The 22,135-nt window shown below is 38.6% G+C and overlaps 1 protein-coding gene across 1 annotated transcript in view; it reads left to right on the forward strand.

The window, feature by feature from the left end:
• Positions 1 to 22,135, forward strand: part of LOC150077761 (diacylglycerol kinase theta-like) — a 517,440-nt gene that overhangs the window by 401,026 nt on the left and 94,279 nt on the right. The window contains exon 13 of the mRNA XM_090385344.1: positions 16,768 to 16,918. Coding sequence (XP_090241470.1) covers positions 16,768 to 16,918 — 151 coding nt within the window. The remainder of the gene's footprint in view (positions 1 to 16,767; positions 16,919 to 22,135) is intronic.

Consider the following 22,135-nt stretch of genomic DNA (forward strand, 5'->3'; position numbering starts at 1 on the left):
CTAAGCAAAACTGCCTGAAAATTTTTTATTTCTCTATGAATTGGCCAATGGGCATAAGTTAGGATAGGAGGGAGTATATGATGAGAGCCTCGTCGATCAATTCGGCCCTGGAAAGACTGTGCAAGGCTCAAGGGGTAGAATTTTTTTCAGCCTGGACTGTACTTGTTAACAGGAGAGATTGCTTCTACAGGGATGGGATACACTTAAATAGAAAGGGTGCAAGAATATTTGCTGATGCTATCGAGGCAGTGTTAGGTGGGTCGGAAAACTGCTAGCTTGGGGAGAGACAAAGACCAATAGATTGACAGTAGCCACTGGCAGAGGTGAAAGAGATTCTTGCACTGCTTCTATTAGAATGAGCAGAAGCCTGGAAAACAAGATGCATGGTATTTCAGAGACTGCTGGGAGCCATTGCGGTACAAGTAAACACATGGGTTGTGTTAGGGTAGCTAAGAATAGAAACAGGTGCAGGTATACTTGCGTGTACACCAGTGCTAGGAGTTTAGTAAATAAATTTTATGAATTTGAGGTATTGCTCAAAACATCAAAGGCAGATATTGTTGGGATATCAGAGACGTGGTGTCACACAGATATAAGGGATGCAGAACTGAAATTTGGGGAGTACAACGTCTACAGAAAGTATAGACAGGATAGGAAGGGGGGAGGGGTTATGCTATTAGTTAAGAAACACATAAAAACCAAGGAAGTGAAGCCAGTCGACATCGCCGGGCAGTGCAGTGTTGAGTCAGATTGGTGTGACATAAGCATTGGGGAGATCAAAATTGAGAGTAGGAGTGTGCTATAGGCCTAATGACTCTGATGAGTATAATAAGGAACTGTACAGGGAAATAGAGTGGGCCAGTAAATCAGAGAGTCTTATAATGGGAGATTTTAATTTCCCAGATATTGACTGGAATTTGGGGGCTGGTTACTCACACACTAGCAGAGCTTTTTTGGATTTATTGGATGATTGTTTTCTACATCAGCATGTTCGGGAGGCAACTAGAGGGAGTAATACTCTTGATTTGATTATCAGCAGTGATTCTTCATGCATTAAGAATCTGCAGATAAATGAACCACTAGGTGGCAGTGATCACAGTGTGCTGAAGTGGGATTTACTCAAAGAGGTAACTACCATTAGGGGTAAAGGGAAGGGTTATTGCTTCCGTAAAGGCGACTACGATGGACTGAGACAGTATTTAAATTCTATACAGTGGGACCAACTGATGATGTTACCAACAGCAAATTCAAAATGGGAAGCATTCAAAGAACTTATCTTGGAAGCTACTAGGCTTTACATACCAACTAAGAAATATTGTTCAAGGTTTAGGCCAAAATGGATGTCAGATGAACTAATGAGGCATATGGCAGAGAAGAAAAATGCATGGGATACTTACAAATTAACACATGACACAGAAGCCTATGATAGATACAAGTTGATATGCAACCAAGTTACAAAGGAGGCAAAGACAGATTACGCAGGCAAAGGCAGACAAAGGCAGATTACGAGAAATCCGTGGCAAGGGATGCAAAGAAAAACAGCAAAGAGTTCTTTACTTATGTTAACTCTAGAAGGAAGGGGATGAATCAGATTGGTCCACTTGATATTGATGGGTCAACTGTTGATGATCCTGCTCAGGTAGCTAACAAACTAAATGAATATTATGCATTGACATTCACACATGAGGAGTTATTCAGCAAGGGGAATGCCAGAGGTGTATTCAACTCTAGCAGTAAGCTACAGAATCTTGAAATAACTGGGAGTAAAGTGGAGGAGAAACTGTTGAAGATAAACACAAGAAAGGCACCCGGGGTGGATGGGATCTATCCAGTTATATTAAAGGAGGCAGCAAAGGAAGTAAGCAAACCCTTAGCCATAATTATGAGAGCTTCCTTGGACTCAGGGGAGGTACCCATAGACTGGAAATGTGCAAATGTGACCCCAATTCACAAAGGAGGATCAAAGGCTGACACAAGTAATTATAGACCTGTGAGCTTAACTTCTGTTCCAGGAAAATTAATGGAGGCACTGGTTAAAGAAGCACTGCAGGATCATTTAGACAAGACTTCAGTTATAGCTCAGACACAGCATGGTTTTGTTAAGGGGAAGTCTTGCCTGACCAACTTGATTGGATATTATGATGCAGTCACAAAAGAACTGGATGCAGGGAATAACTTTGATATTATATACTTGGATCTTAGAAAGGCTTTTGATACTGTTGCACATGGAAGACTGCTACACAAATTGGAGCAGTGTGACATTGGAGGCAAATTGCTGCTATGGATAAAGGGGTGGTTGAGGGGGAGAAGACAGAGAGTGGTAATCAATGGACACTGCTCATCGTGGACTAATGTTATTAGTGGAGTCCCTCAGGGTTCAGTGTTGGGTCCATTGTTGTTTTCTGTATTTATAAATGATATTGATGATGGTATATCAAGCTTAATGTCCAAGTTTGCAGATGATACAAAGGTTGGCAGGGTTGTCAAGGACACTACTGACACTATACTGCTGCAACAGGACCTGGAAAGGTTGAGCAGATGGGCTGAGAGGTGGCAAAGTTTAACATTGACAAATGTAAAGTACTACACATGGGAAACAGCAACCCCAGAGCAACGTATAAACTCTGTGGTACTACACTGACAGTGGTAGAGAATGAAAGGGACTTGGGGGTGGTTGTGCAGGCAGATATGAAGTTCTCTGAGCAGTGCAGACGGGCTGCACGAGTAGCTCATGGTGTATTGTCAATGATATACAGGAATTTTTCCAGCAGGGATAAGGAGGTGATTATTCCATTGTATAAGGCAATGGTCAGGCCACACCTAGAGTACTGTATACAGGTCTGGAGGCCTCATTTCAAGAAGGATGTAGAGCTGCTGGAACGAGTACAGAGAAGGGCAACAAGATTAGTGAATGGAACAAAGGGGTGCTCTTACGAAGAAAGGCTTAAGTTTTGCAAATTACAATGTCTGGAGACTAGGAACCAGCGAGGTGATCTCATAGAGGTGTATAAAGCCTTGAATGGTTTGAGCATGCTCAATGCTGATGGGATTCTTCCTCTAGCTCAGAAAAATCACCTGAGAGGGCATAAATTCAAATTGAGGAAAGACAGATGTAGGATAGACGTGAGGAAATTTGCCTTTAGCCAGTGGGTGGTTGGTTGGTGGAACAGACTTCCATCCCTTGTGGTGGAGGTTGATAGCCTAAATAAGTTTAAGGCTCAGCTGGACAGGTATTTGGAACGAACAGAGGGGTGAAGTGGAAGTGTTTTTTTTTTTTTTTTTGGCTGATGCTGCATAAGCTTGCTTTCTTGCATCAAATGCCTCTACTAATGCTAATGCTAAAAGTTGCTAGATAGCACTTGCTCTCAGACAGCTGGCACCATAGAGAAAGTATTACAATGTAATGCCCATTGTAATAATTATATACAGGCACCATTGGGCTGTGTAGACTTAGTTTAGGTGTTTCCTAATGGATGTCACACTGTCTACAGAATTCCTGCCTTAATCACTATTTCTTTCCAGTGCTGATCTCTTGAGGTTAGAAATGCTGAAGCATTATGGCACAGTAAATTGAAAGCAAGGTAACAGCTAGAAAGAGGTTATAAACAAATCATAACCAATGCTACCAAAGGAGAATTCCAGTGGAAAATTCCCCAGACTCATGTTGGGACCATACATACAAGCCATCCATCTCCATGTTATAACTTCTCTATTATACCTGGCTGGCAGTAATTTCTGACAAACAGGTTATAGTGCATTGGAGTACATTTTTGCTATTTTTCTTTGTGAGTTTCTTTTTGTGGCACAGTAAGAACAGTTTTGTAGCACACTGGTTGAGAACCTTTGGGAATTAATCATATCATTTGGTGCATCTATGTAGAGACTGCCCAAAAAAACAGAGCTAAACTAGGCATTGTTTTGAAGACCAAGTGGCAGAAAATATTTGAGGACATTTACAAAAAACTGGTAGAGAGTGTTCCACAGAGACTAGGGGCTGTCCTAAAGATTTCAGCATATACTATTAGTTTCCTGTAAATAAAGCTTATTTGTAAATAAGCAGATGTGTGCACGTCAATGGTAGGACATTGAGTGTATTTATATTTATAGGGATTTCTTTCTCCTGATGGGGAGAGAGAAAGAGGGGGAAAAAGTCTCAAAACCCAAACAAATGTTCAGTTGCTAATATTACATAATTGGACAAATTAAAATTAAAATACTTATTAATTTCTATTAATTTCCAACTGAAAGATATGTATTAATCTTTTCTCGTGTGTGTGTGCGTGTGCGCACAGTGATATACAAAAAACTTCATGTGTGATTTTGCAAATAATGTGATTTGTGCTGCATTGTGGGTTGCAGAAATGTTTGAAATACATTGGTTAGATGGGATATATATCTCTGTGAATGAAATCCAATAAAAAGACTCCACCTGATATACCTAATTACCATAAATATCTTCCCAGAGGGTAAATTGCGTAATTAATGAAAATATGAGAAATCATGCAAATGGCAATCATGGCAACCAAACATTCATTTTATTGCATTTATGTGTACAAACTGAAATGGCAATATAATATGTACTGTAAATCAGCAAAATAAGGGTGTGGTATCAATTTCGTGGTACCACATCCTTACAATGCTCTCCTGCAGCTGAATCTTACTTGTTGGCTCCTTCTGAGCAATTTTAGATGACATTATGTACCAACAACTTTCACTAGAGTTCAAATCTGTACTGTTGCAGGGCCAGTCCAACACTGTAATGTTTCATTTCAGTGTTGGACTGGCCCAACACTGTAATACCAACATTTCTGAGGTATGACTCAACTTAAGGGAGAAAAACGTGTCGAAACATTAGTGTAAACATGTTTTAAGCCTTGTGAGACAACAAGACACTCATCATTAAATCTAAATAGAATCAAACTTACCAATTTTGCTGTGTGGCAAGTGTTGAGTCCTATTGAAAAATGTCGTTTTGGACATCTGTGTGGTGATCCCTAATAACAGGTTTCGGGCACTCCTCCAAAATAGCAGTGTGGGTTTCTGCATTCACCGTTCTGTTAATAAACTTACTTTGCCCCACCACTTTACTTGTTATGCATCCCCAGATCATCTCACTGGCAGGGAACTTTACAGTCGGTATTATGCAGTCAGGATGGCATGCCACCGATTTTCGTCTTCTGACATATCATTTCCCATCCAAGCCATGCAGGTTGACTTTCGATTTGTCAGAAAAGATGATGGTGTCCCATTGCTCTTTTATCCATGAAACATGCATTTTAGCCCAAGCAAGTCGTTTCTCCTCATTTCTTGGGGCCAATATGAATGCAGACCACATTTCAAAAGCCATCTTTGGATAGTTCATGCACTTGTTTCTATACCAGAGGCCATCTCAATGTCCAGTTTTAGATTAGAAGCACTAGCATGGCAATTAGAAAGGCATGGCAATTTCAAATATCGATCTTGGGTCACTCTCTTATGGCCTGATCCAAGTTTTCTCTTCACATCACTGGTATCACTATTAGTACTTCTATTAGTTAAGAAATACATAAAATCCAAGGAAGTGAAGCCAGTCGACGTTGCTGGACAGTGCAGTGTTGAGTCAGTTTGGTGTGACATAAGCATTGGGAGATCAAAATTGAGAGTAGGAGTGTGCTATAGGCCTAATGACTCTGATGAGTATAATAAGAAACTGTACGGGGAAATAGAGTGGGCCAGTAAATCAGAGAGTCTTATAATGGGAGATTTTAATTTCCCAGATATTGACTGGAATTTGGGGGCTGGTCACTCACACACTAGCAAGGCTTTTGTGGATTTATTGGACGATTGTTTTCTACATCAGCATGCTCGGGAGGCAACTAGAGGAAGTAATACTCTTGATTTGATTATCAGTAGTGATTCTTCATGCATTAAGAATCTGCAGGTAAATGAACCACTATGTGGCAGTGATCACAGTGTGCTGAAGTGGGATTTACTCAAAGAGGTAACTACCATTAGGGGTAAAGGGAAGGGTTATTGCTTTCGTAAAGGCGACTATGATGGACTGAGACAGTATTTAAATTCTATACAGTGGGACCAACTGATGATGTTACCAACAGCAAATTCAAAATGGGAAGCATTCAAAGAACTTATCTTGGAAGCTACTAGGCTTTACATACCAACTAAGAAATATTGTTCAAGGTTTAGGCCTAAGTGGATGTCAGATGAACTAATGAGACATATGGCAGAGAAGAAAAATGCATGGGATACATACAAATTAACACGTGACACAGAAGCCTATGATAGATACAAGTTGATCTGTAACCAAGTTACAAAGGAGGTTAGGCAGGCGAAGACAGATTACGAGAAATCTTTGGCAAGGGATGCAAAGAAAAACAGCAAAGAGTTCTTTACTTATGTAAACTTTAGAAGGAAGGGGATGAATCAGATTGGTCCACTTGATATCGATGGGTCAACTGTTGATGGTCCTGCTCAGGTAGCTAACAAACTGAATGAATATTTTGCATCGACATTCACACATTGGAGTTTTTCAGCGAGGGGAATGCCAGAGGTGTATTCAACTCTGGCAGTAAGCTAGAGAATCTTGTAATAACTGAGAGTAAAGTGGAGGAGAAACTGTTGAAGATAAATACAAGAAAAGCACCTGGGGTGGATGGGATCTATCCAGTTATATTAAAGGAGGCAGCAAAGGAAGTAAGCAAACCCTTAGCCATAATTATGAGAGCTTCCTTGGACTCAGGCGAAATACCCATGGACTGGAGATGTGCAAATATGACCCCAATTCACAAAGCAGGATCAAAGGGTGACACAAATAATTATAGACCTGTTAGTTTAACTTCTGTTCCTGTAAAATTAATGGAGGCACTGGTTAAAGAAGCACTGCAGGATCATCTAGACAAGACAGAGAGTGGTAATCAATGGACACTGCTCATCGTGGACTAATGTTATTAGTGGAGTCCCTCAGGGTTCAGTATTGGGTCCTTTATTGTTTTCTGTATTTATAAATGATATTGATGATGGTATATCAAGCTTAATGGCCAAGTTTGCAGACGATACGAAGGTTGGCAGGGTTGTCAAGGACACTACTGACACTATGCTACTGCAACAGGATCTGGAAAGGTTGAGCAGATGGGCTGAGAGGTGGCAAATGAAGTTTAACATTGACAAATGTAAAGTACTACATATGGGAAACAGCAACCCCAGAGCAACGTATCAACTCTGTGGTACTACACTGACAGTGGTAGAGAATGAAAGGGACCTGGGGTTGCTTGTGCAGGCAGATATGAAGTTTTCTGAGCAGTGCAGACGGGCTGCAAGAGTAGCTCATGGTGTATTGTCGATGATATATAGGAATTTTTCTAGCAGGGTTAAGGAGGTGATTATTTCCTTGTATAAGGCAATGGTCAGATCACACCTAGAGTACTGTATACAGGTCTGGAGGCCTCATTTCAAGAAGGATGTATAGATGATGGAACGTGTACAGAGAAGGGCAACAAGATTAGTGAATGGAACAAAGGGGTGCTCTTATGAAGAAAGGCTTAAGTTTTGCAAATTACAATGTCTGGACACTAGGCAGCGGCGAGGTGATCTGATAGAGGTGTATAAAGCCTTGAATGGTTTGAGCATGCTCAATGCTGATGGGATTCTTCCTCTTGCTCAGAATAATCACCTGAGAGGGCATAAATTCAAATTGAGGAAAGACAGATGTAGGATAGATGTGAGGAAATTTGCCTATAGCCAGCGGGTGGTTGGTTGGTGGAATAGACTTCCATCCCTTGTCGTGGAAGTTGATAGCCTAAATAAGTTTAAGGCTCAGCTAGACAGGTATTTCGAATGAACAGAGAGGTGAAGTGGAAGTGGTTATTTTTTATTTATTTTTTATTTATTTTTATTTATTTATTTTTTTTTGGCTGATGTTGCATAAGCTTGCTTTCTTGCATCAAATGCCTCTACTAATGCTACTGCAAATCACACTTTAATTTCAGAACCCTGGGATACTGTGGACTGGTGGAAACCTATTTTATCAGCAATAGCACATGTAGAAAGCCCTTCCTGACACAGAGCAACAGCTACACTTTTTTTTTCTTGGTGTCAACTGAACATATGGAGCCAAGCTTACCTCTGCAAAACAGGATACTAATGAGTGTCTATACCCTTCAAACACTGTATTTATAGAAACGGCTGAAGCAGTACCTTGCAATTACTGTCTCATGCAATAGCAGCATTCATCATCATCAGCCATTTTCAATCCACTGCAGGATGAAGGCCTCTCCAGCAACTTTCCAGTTCCTTCTGTTTTGAGCACTGGCCATCCATTTACTACTCAGAAACTCATGAATTTCATCTATCCATCTCCACCTTTGTCTTCCAGGTTTTCTTCTAGCTCCTCTTGGGTACCATTCTGTTATTTTCTTAGTCCATCTGTCATCATGTCTTCGAGCTATGTGTCCTGCCCAAGACCATTTTAGTTCTTTAGTTTTGATAAGAATGTCCTTTACTTGAGTTTGCTGCCTAATCCATGTGTTTCTCTTCTTATCTAACAGTCTGATTCCCAATATAATTCGTTCCATTCTTCGCTGTGTAGTTCTTAGCTTCTCTTCCATTCTTTTGGTGAGTGCCCAAGTTTCACTTCCATAAGTCATGGTGGGGAGTATACATTGGTTCATTATTTTACTTTTCAGACAAACTGGGATATTACTCTTCAGTATGTGACTATATTTCCTGAATGCTATCCATCCAAAATTTATTCTTCTCTTGACTACCAGCCATTTATCATTATTACAGCTAATAACTTGTCCCAGATAAGTATATGACTGCACCTTTTCAATTACTGCTCCTTCAATCATTATTTCCCTTTCTGTGGCATACTTGTTCATCATTACTTTTGTTTTAGCCATATTCATCTTTAGTCCAAAATCCTTACTAACTGTGCATAACTGATTAAGATTTTCCTCCAATTCTTTGGGATCGTGGCTTATGACCACAATGTCATCTGCAAATCGTAAATGGTTTAGGTACTCTCCATTCACATTGACTCCTTTCTGCGACCAGTCTAATCTTCTGAAAGCTTCCTCAAGGGCAGCAGTAAACAGCTTCGGAGATATTGTGTCTCCTTGTCGAACTCCTTTCTCGATTTTAAATTTGCCACTGTCTTTGTCTAGTCTAATAAAGGATGTAGCACTCTCATATATTTTCTTCAAAATCATAATATATGGAGTATCTATGCCTTGTCTTTCCAGTGCCCGAAACATTGCCTTATGCTGTATGGAGTCAAATGCCTTTTCATAATCCACAAATGCCAGGCATAATAGTGTTTTATATTCATTTGCTTTCTCCATTAGCTGTGATATTATGTGAAGGTGATCCATAGTTGAGAATTCTGACCTAAAGCCAGCTTGCTCTTTCGGTTGATTCTCATCAAGTATTCTTTCTAATCTGTTAGTAATGACCCTTGTGAACAACTTGTAGATATGGGATAACAAGCTAATTGGTCTATAATTTCCAATTTCTGATTTATCTCCTTTCTTATGCAGCAAAACTATGATTGCATTATTCCACTGCTTAGGCATCACACCTTTTCTAATGCACTTTGTGAAGAGCCTTGCCAGTTTTTGTGTTATGTCTCTTCCTCCCAATTTTAACAACTCTACAGTAACTTCATCTTCCCCTGGGGCTTTCCGATTCTTCATTTTCTTCAATGCATGTTCTACCTCATCAGGAAGAATATCGGGTATGTTGTATGTGTTGCTACTTTGCAATCCATGTTCCCCACTGCTGGTATCATTCCCTCCCTCGCTCCTTGTATAATTCTCTATAGTAGTCTTCTGCTATTTGAATTATGCCTTCTCTGCTGTTTATAAGTACACCATCGCTATTCTTCAGTTTCAGTATCATTTGTCTTTCTGTATTACTGCTCATGGCTGCTGATTTAAATCCTTTGTTTTCCCTTAATGCTTGTTCTACTTTTCTTGTGTTATATCTTCTTATGTCCTCTCTGAGTCTCTTTCTAATGGCTTTGCATAACTCAGTATACTCAATTTTCTCCCTGTCAGTGTTTTTCTTGCTCTTCATTTGTCGTCTTCGGTTCATCATGACAAGTGTTTCTTGACTAATTTTTTCTTCTTTGGATTTCTGTTTCCCTATAGGTTTCTTGGGCTTTATCACTTTCAGAAAGTTGTAATATTCCTCGTCGATATCTTGGTCCTGAGCAGTCTGCAGAAGCTCAAACTTGTTCTTAAGTTCCAGTACATACTGCTTTTTCTCCTCTTCTGTTATTTCAAAGACCTTTGTATTATTTACTCGAGTCAGTTTTTTCCTTTCCTTTCCTACATCTATATCAAGTGTACATCTTACCATTCTGTGATCACTTCCAACATTTACCTTATTCAGGACGGTAACATCATTCACAATATATCTTCTGTTAGTGAGGATGAAGTCGATTTCATTAGTTGTTAATCCATTTGGACTCTTCCATGTCCACTTTCTGTTCACCCTTTTCTTGAAAAAAGTGTTCATTACTGACAGTCCTTGAGATTCTGCAAATTCCACAAGTCTTTCACCTCTTATTTCTTTCACCAATTCCAAAATTTCCTATAGTTCCTCTTTCTGTGCTGTTTTGCCTTTTTCCAACCTTAGCATTGAAGTCCCCCATAATAATAGTGTAGTGGGTTTTCTGCTCATTAGAAGACTCTCAATTTCAGTGTACATTTCTTCAACCTCTTCATCATCATGGCTCGATGTTGGTGCATAGATCATTATAATCTTTAGCTTGTACCTCTTAGAAATCTTGAATATTAGTCTTGACACCATTGGTGATGTACTTTTGAATTCCAAAATGTTGTTTTTAAAATCTTTATGGACCAGAAACACAACTCCACCTTCACTCCTTTCACTGTTTCCATTGGTGTACAGCAGATTTCCACTTGATAAACTTATAAGTGATTCATTTCTTCTTCTTGTTTCAGCCAAACCGATGATATTCCAATTCACATTTTCTAATTCCTTTTCCAGCTCTAATATCCTGTCTTCACCGATGAGTGATCGTACGTTATAACAGGCCAAGTTCAATTTCCGTACATGGCAGCCTGGTCGTACCCAGAGATTCTTAGCACCCTCTGCTTCCACTCTGATCCTCTCGCTGCCGTAAGAGGGAGGGTGAAAGCTGCTGGGGACTGAGGGCCATTTGTATTGTTGTGCTCTCATTGCTGGAGGGTTTGGTCTTTTCCTCTTCACGCTGACCAGGCGTCTTGAAGAGAACCACTCTACACGTTCGTTGCCACCTAAGTGACGTAACAGGGCTTACCATCGAGAAGGTGTGCATGAGTGGATTTTAGGGAGGCAGGCCAACCGGACTTCTCCTAAATCTTCTGTAATAGAGAGATATTGGATCCATCAGTGTTTTAGGCTGAGTGTCTGATAACACACAGGATACCTGTTCCCCTCTAAGCAGCATTATCTAATGCAATAACTTTACTTTGTGACAAACAAAAAAGCTGTAATCAAACAATATCTTATATGTTTCATTACAAATGTTACTTTTTTTTAAGGTGATGCTGTTTTTTTTTTGTCTGCCACTGTATATATATATATATATATATATAGATAATGAACATAGACGGGGAGTATGGGGTATAATCTAGTCTGAGGAAGCAGCTTTCAAAACCATAGAAAAAAATGGAAATAAGTACCTGTAAAGAAAATATTATGAATTATGTTATGTGAATAGTACTTAGTGCTACAATTACAAAGATTTTGGCATTTTTTTTCAGGAGTCAGTCGCCAAAACCAAGGGAAATGCAGCAACAAAGCAAGGCCTCTGTTTCGAACACAAGATATACTCAGTACACGGTAAATTACAAAGTTTAAGAATTTAACAAATAATTCTTCGAAATACAGAGTATAATAGCTAACACATATCCTGTGGCTGACCCTACAGAGGCAGAGATAAAAAGTATCAACAAGCGTAAAAAGGGAATGTATAAGGAAATAAATTTCGAAGCAAGAATGAAATGAAATTAAATTTAATTAATTTCGAAGAAAGAATGAAATTAAATTAATTTCGAAGAAAGAATGAAATGAATTTAAATAAATCAGTGGACGAATTAACAATTTAATGATACGTGAAAATCGGAAGAATATTTTCGACGAGTTAGCAAAATAAAAATAAATTTACACTAATATACATAGCTAAATATGTACTGCAATATACATACTAACTAGTTAATATTATACATACTAACTAGTTGATATTTCTGTTCATTAACATTTTTGGGAGGGGATGGGTTGTAAAATTTAAAATAGTGTAAAATATAAACAATCAATAACAAAGAACATGGCATGCACAAATTGCAACCAACACGATATGAACTAGTGAGATATGGAGTAACAAGTTTACGAAACTTAAAAAATAGGAATGAAGAGAAGATTCTGAAAATTTATTTATGTTTTTTGTATGATTGAAGATTTCGTGGAAGGGGAAACACATTTCACCATAATAACGTAAAACCCCACAGAATTCCAGCTACTTGTATTATCAAATGCAATAAGATTGAATACTACCCGTTTATAATAGATTGCACTAACAGAAAAGCCCAATAAATCGGAAAGTGAAAATTGTTTTTATTGGTTTATGATACTGACCTTAAAATTGTTTTTATTGGTTTATGATTGGTTTATGATATCACAAATGTGTTCAAAATTGATTCTTATAACAGAACATATGATAACAATGAAAGTGTTGTGGATTTTAATGATTTGAATTGTTTTTTGAAATTAAAGCAGCTGATTCCACTAACCAGTGATCATGTTAACTGGCGCCTAGTTATTTCACTTTACGTGAGATGGGCTTGTGATTGTCTCCGACTGAACCACGTTGTCCTTCCTCTCGGCCAATTGCAGCATTTGTAAACATGTTGGCCACGTTTTTTGTTTTTGCATCCTTTAATTGAAGTTATTTTTTGTGTTGTGCTTTAATCAATATATTAGTTTTAATACATATGTACAATTTCCATTATAAAAATCACCTTTTAGAGAGAACTTAGTTATATAGCGAAAATTTTAACTTCTGAGGTCTTGGAAGGAATTAGCAAATATTGATGTGTTATTGGGTTCACATTACAATATTTTCACAATACAGTGGCATCTCTGGAACAGATTAATATCGTAAAGCCAGGATCCACTGTATTTGTTTTTGTTGTGTGGACCTGAGGAGTATATATAAATTGACATGAATTGTTCCAGTAAGTGCTGCCATCTCTTATTTGTATTCCTAAGTAATTGTAGATACAGTTTATAGTAAATGGTATTGTGAAAATAGCTTTTAAAATTGGGGGGTTCACTCCTGTCAGTTATTGTTTGAGATGGGCTTACAGGGATGAAATTCTCTGAAATCATATCAAGTGATCTAAAAGAGATTATTGCACAAAAAACTATGAGCTGGGTTTTTTTTTTTACATATTTTATATACAGTGAAACTTCTCCTAACGGACATCTCTCTCTACAACGGACATTTTCAAATTCCCCAACTCACCTCTATTGGTTTTAACGTGTTTGCAGATTCTGTCTAGCGGACATTCTCTGTAACGGACACGGACAGGCAATCTGCACTGTTTCGTTTAGATTAGCACTTAATTTGATCCCTCCATAACGGACAGCGGGCGAGCCTACGGCCCTTTTTCTAGGAACGTTTCTTCCACGTATTGCCTCAATCGTGTGTTTATTTTCTATTTCCGATTCTCTGAATTTTATCAAGGTTTACGTCACGGTTCTAAATCCTTTTTCAAGAATTTTAAGGTATGTGTAAAACTTCTGATGAATTCGGTGTGTGCAGGGAGGGGGGAATATGGTCGGCCTTTCGTCGTTTCAGTTTTCAGTTTTATTCAGTGTCATGTGAAGTGCACAATGTCTTCTCGTAAACGTTTAACTTTAAAAGATAAAGTCGAACTCATTAATGCGTATGATCGGCAAAAAAATAGTGTTCGCAATCTCGCTGCAAAATTCAAAATCAGGAAGACGCAGGTAAGCGACATCCTAAAGAAAAAAAAATGAACTGCTCAAACAATTTTGGCAACACGGAAATGATCAGGTTCAAAAATCATTCCCGAAAACTGTTGGACTTCAAATTGACAATGTTACGTATGAGTGGTTTTGTCGTGAACGTGCTAAAAAAATTCCCATTAATGGGCCTATTATTAGGGAAAAGGCTTTGGAGGTTGCGAAATCTATGGGAGTAAATGAGTTCAAAGCTTCTGTGGGATGGCTAGACAAAAAAGTTCAAAACTCGGCATAAAATTTCTTGGAAAATCGGAAGTGGTGAAGGTGGATCTGTTGATACTGGGGTTGTAACAGAGTGGACTGTCCAATTGGAAGATTTATGTCGTGATTTTGAAGCTAAAGATATTTACAACTGTGACGAGACAGGGTTGTTTTTTAAAGCTCTTCCTGAAAAAACAATGAGTCTAAAAAACGAAAAGTGCCAGGGCGGAAAAATTTCTAAGGAACGCTTGACTGTACTATTGTGTACAAATATGCTGGGAGACTTTGAACAACCTCTTGTTATAGGAAAACCACAAAATCCTCGTTGTTTCAAGGGCATAAAGTTGAATCTTTTGAATGTTGACTGGAAGTCTAATAAAAAAGCGTGGATGACACGAGATATCATGAGCGAATGGATAAGTCACTTTAACCAAAACATGATTCGTCAAAACAGAAAAATTATTCTTTTCATGGATAATGCTGCATCTCACCCGCACATTGAATTGTCTAACATTCAAATCGTTTTTCTGCCACCAAACAAATCTGCACAGTGTCAGCCCTTGGATCAAGGGATAATAAAAAATTTTAAACTTCACTACAGAAAACGCGTTTTAAGACATCTCATTGGAAACATGAACGATGTAACATGTGCGAGTGACCTTGCAAAGAAAATCAGCATCCTAGATGCAATTCAATGGATTTCCTCTTCAGTAAACACAATTAGAAAACAAACTGTCGTGAACTGTTTTGTAAAGTCTGGCTTCTCAAACGCAAAAATTGAAGTTGTGAACAGCAATGTGGAGTACCAAGAAGAACAAGAACTTCAACATCTATTGATGATGTACGATACTTCCGCTACAAGTGACCCTGGCTACAAAGATATAGACTCGAACCTCACTACAGAAGATGGTGCTCTAGATATAAACGACATTATCATTGATATATTTCAAGAAGTTCCTCATGAGGATGAAGAAATGGAAGGAGGTCATTCTGTCGAAGAACATATTAACGACAAACCACCGATGAAAACAGAAGAAGCGCTCATACAAATCAATCGTTTAAAAATGTTTTTCGCCGCTGGAGAAGATACTGAAGGACTTTCGATGGTTTCTTCACTCCAAACAAATGTTGAAAACAAAATTATCAGCCGGAAGAAGATGCAGAAGAAAATAAGTGATTACTGTATGTATTTTTCTTAAGATAAAGTCATAATATGCATAGCACAATTGTATGTATATTATTTACAAAAATATTGTGCAAAATCTGTATATAATTTAATTTAATTTTACATTAAATGTTTAACGATTTTTCTTTATCTCTTGTGTATGTAATTGTATATTATTTACAAAAATATTGTTCAAAATCTGTATATATTTTAATTTAATTTTACATTAAACGTTTAACGATTTTTCTTTCTTTTTTTTTCCTCCCTCAGACTTCTTGTTAGCGGACACTTCTCTCTAACGGACACATTTTCGTTCCCCATGGCTGTCCGTTAAAGGGAAGTTTCACTGTATATATTTTTTCAAATTTTGAATGAACTTTTTAAAGATTTTTAAAATTTTTACTTTATTTCTGACAATTTCACTCCAATTTTGGGCAGCCAAATCAAATTTATATTTAAAAGCATGTATGTACAAAGTTTTCATTTTTACAAAATTTCAAAACACCATGTAGAAACTCAATCTATATAGGGCTGCTATCAGAAAACTCATGGTCCGTGTGTGTTCCTTGAACTCACTTAAATAATTAAGAAAGCTTTCTGGATTCTGGCTACTGAAAGTTGGTAGTTATGGGATTGTTCTGTGAGAGATCATTCTGTATTGTCTAATTCACTTATTATATTTCATGTCTCACTCTTCTTGATGATATGCTTGTCAGGGCATTGAATTATTAACAATCTTTAATTATGTTATAAATGCCAATTTATTTAATTAAATACAGAATGTTATTAGCATACTTCATGTTTCTGTCTAAGTTTATTTAATGTAGTTTTATGGAACTAAATCAAGACAACCTTTGGCAGTTACTAAATACAGTAAGGTAGTAAACATCGATATTTTCAAATCTAATATAAACTCTCAGCACCAGTTTCTTCTTCTTCTTGTACTTAGTGGATTTTAGGCTTATGAAGCCTGTACCATTAAATCTCTTCAAAGAACAGTTTGATCCATCTTTTTGTGGGATGCCCTCTTTTTTTTTTTTCCAATAGGTTTGTATGTCATTGCCAACTTTTCCAGTTTCTTTAATTTCTTTAACCAGTTCCTTTAATCTGCATATTAATGTTTGTTATTATGTCACATGTTCTTTTAAATTTGAAATAAAAATAAAGTAACATAAAATGAAATTTAAAATAAATTGCAAGCAGTTTGTCAAGAATATTGTTGAATTGCTGTATTCATTGTTATATAATGTCTAGAAATGAGCTTAGTGTTTATTATATTTTTAATGAAAAGGTTACCAGAGGTAAAAGATGCAAATCACTTGGCTTTTTTTTTATATTTTTTATTATTTTAGGAATCCATTAGGCAAAAGGAAATGACCAGGTTCTATTTACAGAAAAAGGAAAATGTATCTAGTTCTAATGTTGCTCTTTTTGTGGGCAACCTTCCTCCAAATCTCTCTCAGCGCCAGTATGAAAAAATTCTAATAGATTTATTAGGGAAACGTGAGTTATAAATTCAGTTCTAAGTTCTTTATCTGTTTTACGTATAAGTTCATAAATTTGTAGCACTATCTTGTGAAAAGGAAGAACTGGATTATATTACATTTCTTTATAAATTTTGCCATTGTTTTCTTAATCCAGATGATGGCAGCTGTGGACATCTCTGGAGTACAAATTTATGATGCTCTTAAAGTATTTAATGCAGAAAGTATTAATAGTGGCAAATGAGGCAAGAAAGCAAGCTTTTACATCAGCACAGGCAGTGCCCCTTGTCCCATAATCCATACCATTTTTTTAATTATCATTCTTTTTAAGCTGTTTCTATTCACTATAACTACTTGTTATGAATACATTCATTGCAAGTAGTTTGAATGGAATTGCAGGACAAGTAGAAAAAGAATCCCAGATCAGATTAATGCCATCAGATTATTGACTAAACATTACATCAATCTTTAAAATAATTAAAATCGTGTGTAAGATAAGGATTTAAGATAAAGGATTTGAACAATGTATCATTCTTGCATCATTTGCCATTACTACTACTACTCCTACTAATTTGAACGAAAATCATGCCTCAAACTGGAGCAGCAAAGCAAAGGTCTCAAGCTTGCAGGAGGGCCGTGATTTTGGAAAGAATTGAGGGGGGCAGTTTTCCTCTGAGTTCCAACCTTTTGAATGTATGGCTTGTTTGATGATGTGAATCTATCTGGAACAAGACATGATATTGCCAAGAGGGATGTCTTTGTGTGTGTGCTCGATGTAAATAGTGTGAGGATATTAGGCACCAATTTGGCATTGTTATGGGCCTTTATGAGAGCTTGAAGAACAGGGTGGATGCCTTTGAAGAATTTCATATGGGGAGGTATCAAGATCTCAGCTGCCACAGCTTGCATTTTATCATCAGGCAACATGGTGGCAACCCCCAAGGCAGAATGCACTGGTCTCACAGGAGCTAGTTGTTGTTGGGGCAAACAGGAAGTATATTGTGCTAAAAGGATAGGTGGAATGGCACCAAGAATATTTTCTGATACTATTGAGGCAGTGTTAGGTGGATTGGAAAAATTTCTATGATTTTGGACATTCTATGATTTTGGACATAGCAGACTAGGAATAAGGGTTTATTCTAACTTAGTCATTGGCATTTCTACCGCCAAGGCCATGTAGAGGCTAAAACAAGAGAAGATTCTGTTCATTTGCTCAGTGAGAAAGTACTTTATGGCTTCTCATGACTACATGGTGCACATGCAGCCATGTAGTTACAAAATGATGTTCTTATAAGTGCTGAGTCATCACAAATTTGATCAATTGCCAATGCATCATTTCTAATTTGAAATTTTTTGTGGGCAGATTTTCAGTACTTTTTGGTGTTGCTTAAGAGATGGATGAAGTAGTAATGTTTTGCTACATAATTTCTGCCATTTTTCAATGTGAGAACCCAGATGCTATAAAAGAAGAACAAATTGACATATTGTTCCTTGATTGGAAAATTGACAAGTGCACAGGGAAGCTTGAAATATAACAGACTATCCCAAGTCAGAATTTTAACATTTATTATTTATTATTATTATTATTATTAGCCATATGGTGCAAGGAAGCCTGAGGTTTATGCTACACCAGCCAAAAAAAAAAAAATTTCTCGAGTTACCCTGAGAGAGAGAGAGTAGAAAGGAATCACCAAGAAAGAGAAGTTTGATGATATCTAGCTCAGGACCCTGGGTGTGCCAAGCCCATACTCACCAGATATGAGCTCCGTGGTTAAATTCCTTATAGCAGTGCTGAGTGTGAGAGAATGTTCTGTCAGGTTAGAAAAGCAAAAACTCTGTTCAGATTTTCTCTTTCTGGTGAAGCTTTGGAAATGCTCCTGACAACCAATTATAGACAGTGGGGGCCATTGTTATGGACAAAACTTTTACTCAACATTTGTGAAGAGGACAAAGTCTGCAACAATATCTTTGTTGAAGCAGTTAAAATCAGTTCATGTCTAATAATATAACTAAGAAAAAATCCATCAACAGAAAATGTTAGGTAAGCTGAATGTTTAAAAGTATATTGTACTGCTAAACAGTCTTATTGCTATTTTAATATAAAATATATATTATGCCAATGAAAAAGAGTGGTTGGGAGTGCAGTAGCACCCGCTCTTTGAGTAGACTGGGGTTTAAGCCCTCGACTGCTAAATATGGTCGATCTGCCAACCGCACTGGACCAGCATGGCAGATTGAGGAAGCTTCCATCCTGCAGTGGGTTGATAATGGCTGCAGTTGATTTATTATTTTTTTTTACAGTGTGGACTCCAAAAAGCTCCTGTGATTTCAAAAAAAACCCTCCTGTCTTCCTCCTTTTTTTTTTTTTTTTTTTTTTTAAGAGAAGCACCCCTGCTGTTTTCTATAAAATGTCCCTTTTTTGCCTGTTTTGGTCCAAGAGCTTCCTATTTCCCTCCTGCTTACAAATGCCTGATCTCCAGCTTTCTGAAAGTTGTCAGTTTGTTCATATAAGAACCACATGACTGAAAAACTATTCAGTTCCCTATTGCTATTTATCAGTGAGTCACTAATTTTGCCCACAAGTAGCAACAGACAATCCTATTACCTAACAAACTTCTCCCGTGTTCTAAATTAATTATAGAGTACAAAGATACATTCTTTAATTCTAAAACTACTGGATATATATTGCATGTTGCTATGTTTACTTCAGGAACTAATTCCCCTCGACGTGGTCACCTGTACGCGATGAGGGGACCTCCCAGTGATGCTGCTGGGCATCCAGATTAGCATCACTGGGATCTAACGCCCATACCTTGGTTCCAGGGTTGCATCTTTGGAATCCAGCATGTGCAGCCGTGCGCCGTGACCCATGGAATTCAGAAAGGAGGATCCTGGTGGTTGAGGGGCCCAGCCTTAATACACCACTTTGGCCCCTGCTTCGACAAGATGGGTGGTCCCGGACCGGCCCAACTGGGATCAATCGGCAGGTGGTTCTTACTGCTAGGGTCAACTGCGTTCCAATAAGTCTCCCTCCCTTTGGTCCTGGGATGGGATCAAGGCTTATTGGAAACGTAGGTATGGTGTCTCTAAGCTAACTTGGTGTCCCATTCGTGTACGCAGTATCTGCTAGTTCACGAGTGGGCATCCCCTCGTAGGGCTCCGTGGTGGGTGAGGTACTTAGGGCATCTGAAATTTTCATCTTACTCCTATGAGTAATTTAAATCCTTCTTCTTCTGGGGCCCCAACAAGGCCCCTACCTAATCAAGACGATGACATAGAAAACACCTCTGCAAAAAGAGCCAGGACTGAGGATACACCACCACCATCAGTGACACCGCTTTTCCTCATTCTCCATTCCACCGGGGCGCATTATAGCCTTAGTCACTAATGCGCCAATAAAACCCAACAACAAACAAACCATTCCACCGGAGAACAGTCAATTGGAAAGATGTCACTCTTCTTTATCCAGAAAGGATTAGAAGGGTTGGCAGGTTCACCAAAATCCGTTAAACGACTGCATTCTGGCGACCTTTTGGTTGAAGCTTCCAGCACAAAACAAGCTGAAAAAATCTTGAACTCTACATCCATAGGGGGAATACCTATCACCGTAACCCCCCACAAAACTCTGAATTCTTCACGAGGTGTTATATCAGAGTGGGACCTTCTTCGTGTTTCTGAAGAAGAGATCTGCTCTGAATTAAAAGACCAAGGAGTGACAGCTGTCAAGAGAATATCGATACGGAAGGATGGGAATCTCATCCCTACCCGAGTTCTTATCCTCACGTTTAACACCCCACGGCCTCCAAGTTCCATCAAGGCAGGCTATCTAAACTGCCCAGTGAGGATTTATATCCCAAACCCACTGCGGTGTTTTAGATGCCAAAAATATGGCCACTCACAAACATCTTGTCGTGGTAACCCTGCCTGTGCTCGATGTGGTGTTAAAGACTACGGGAGCAAGGAATGTTCAGCTCCAAAACCAACCTGCGTCAACTGCCAAGGAGAGCACCCCGTCTACTCTAGAGCATGCCAGCGGTGGAAGGATGAAAAAGAAATCCAAAAACTGAAAACAGAGCTGAATATCTCCTAACCAGAGGCCAGAAAACGTATCCAACCAATAAATAGCGGGAAACCTTCATATGCCCAGAAGGTTTCTGCTAAGTGCACTATCGGGACACAAACTGAGATGGCTGTACCACCAAGAGAGTCATTCACTCTGATTGCATGCTATTTATTGAGTTCACAAAAGCCCACCAAAAAAACAAAATCGGCTGCCACTCCTATATCCGTACCTCTTAGTGCTCCACCACTACCAAAACCAAGTGGTAAAGAAAAGCCAAAAAGTTCAGAAGAGTCACCTGTGATACCAGAAACAATGGATGTAGAGAATAAGGAGGTACCGGATGAATCAGTCTTGGAACTTTTGCGGAGGAAGGAAGAAATGGACACGGGACAGCTTCCATTCTTCCCCAAAAAAGATAAATCCAAGACTGACAAAAGTAAGCCCTCAGCACCTCGGAAGCTGCCTGATGGACCCACCAAGCCAAAATAATGGCTAAATTCCTAAAATGGAATTGCCGTGGATTCTGGCGAAATACTGATGACATCAAGGCCCTCCTGCAAAAGCATGAGCCAGTTTGCTTTTGCTTACAGGAGACTTATCTAAAGGCAAATGATGATCACACCATGCATAACATTACAATTTTTCGTAAGGATAGAATTGCAGATGGTCCTGCTCATGGAGGAGTAGCTATCCTTGTGGGCAACCAGACCCCAGTTCAGCCCTTGCTAGTTACAACCAGCGTAGAGGCTGTTGCAATTTGCCTTACAGTGGGATTTTTATTAACTGTGTGCTCTATTTATTTGCCACCTGGGACTCTGACATCTCCCAGGAAGACCTTGATGATCTTGTAACGCAGTTGCCTCCCCCTTTCTTACTTCTCGGGGATTTTAATGGACGTACTACCCTGTGAGGTGGTGCTAACATCAGTGGAAGGGGACGAGTCATAGAGCATATGCTAAATGACAATGACCTTTCCCTTCTAAATACTGGAACAAACACCTTCTTCCACATGCCTACCTGTACTTTTTCTGCCGTTGATCTCTCTATCTACTCCCCTTCTCTACTCCCTTCACTCACTTGGGAAGTGGAGGAGAACCCATATGGAAGTGATCACTTCCCTGTGATAACCTCGTTACACAGTGGGAGATCATGTCTTCCTTTCAGGTTACCACG

This window comes from Mastigoproctus giganteus, chromosome 11 (genome assembly GCF_048544385.1).
Source record: "Mastigoproctus giganteus isolate SK-2022 chromosome 11, ASM4854438v1, whole genome shotgun sequence".
NCBI classification, from domain to species: Eukaryota; Metazoa; Arthropoda; class Arachnida; order Uropygi; family Thelyphonidae; genus Mastigoproctus; species Mastigoproctus giganteus.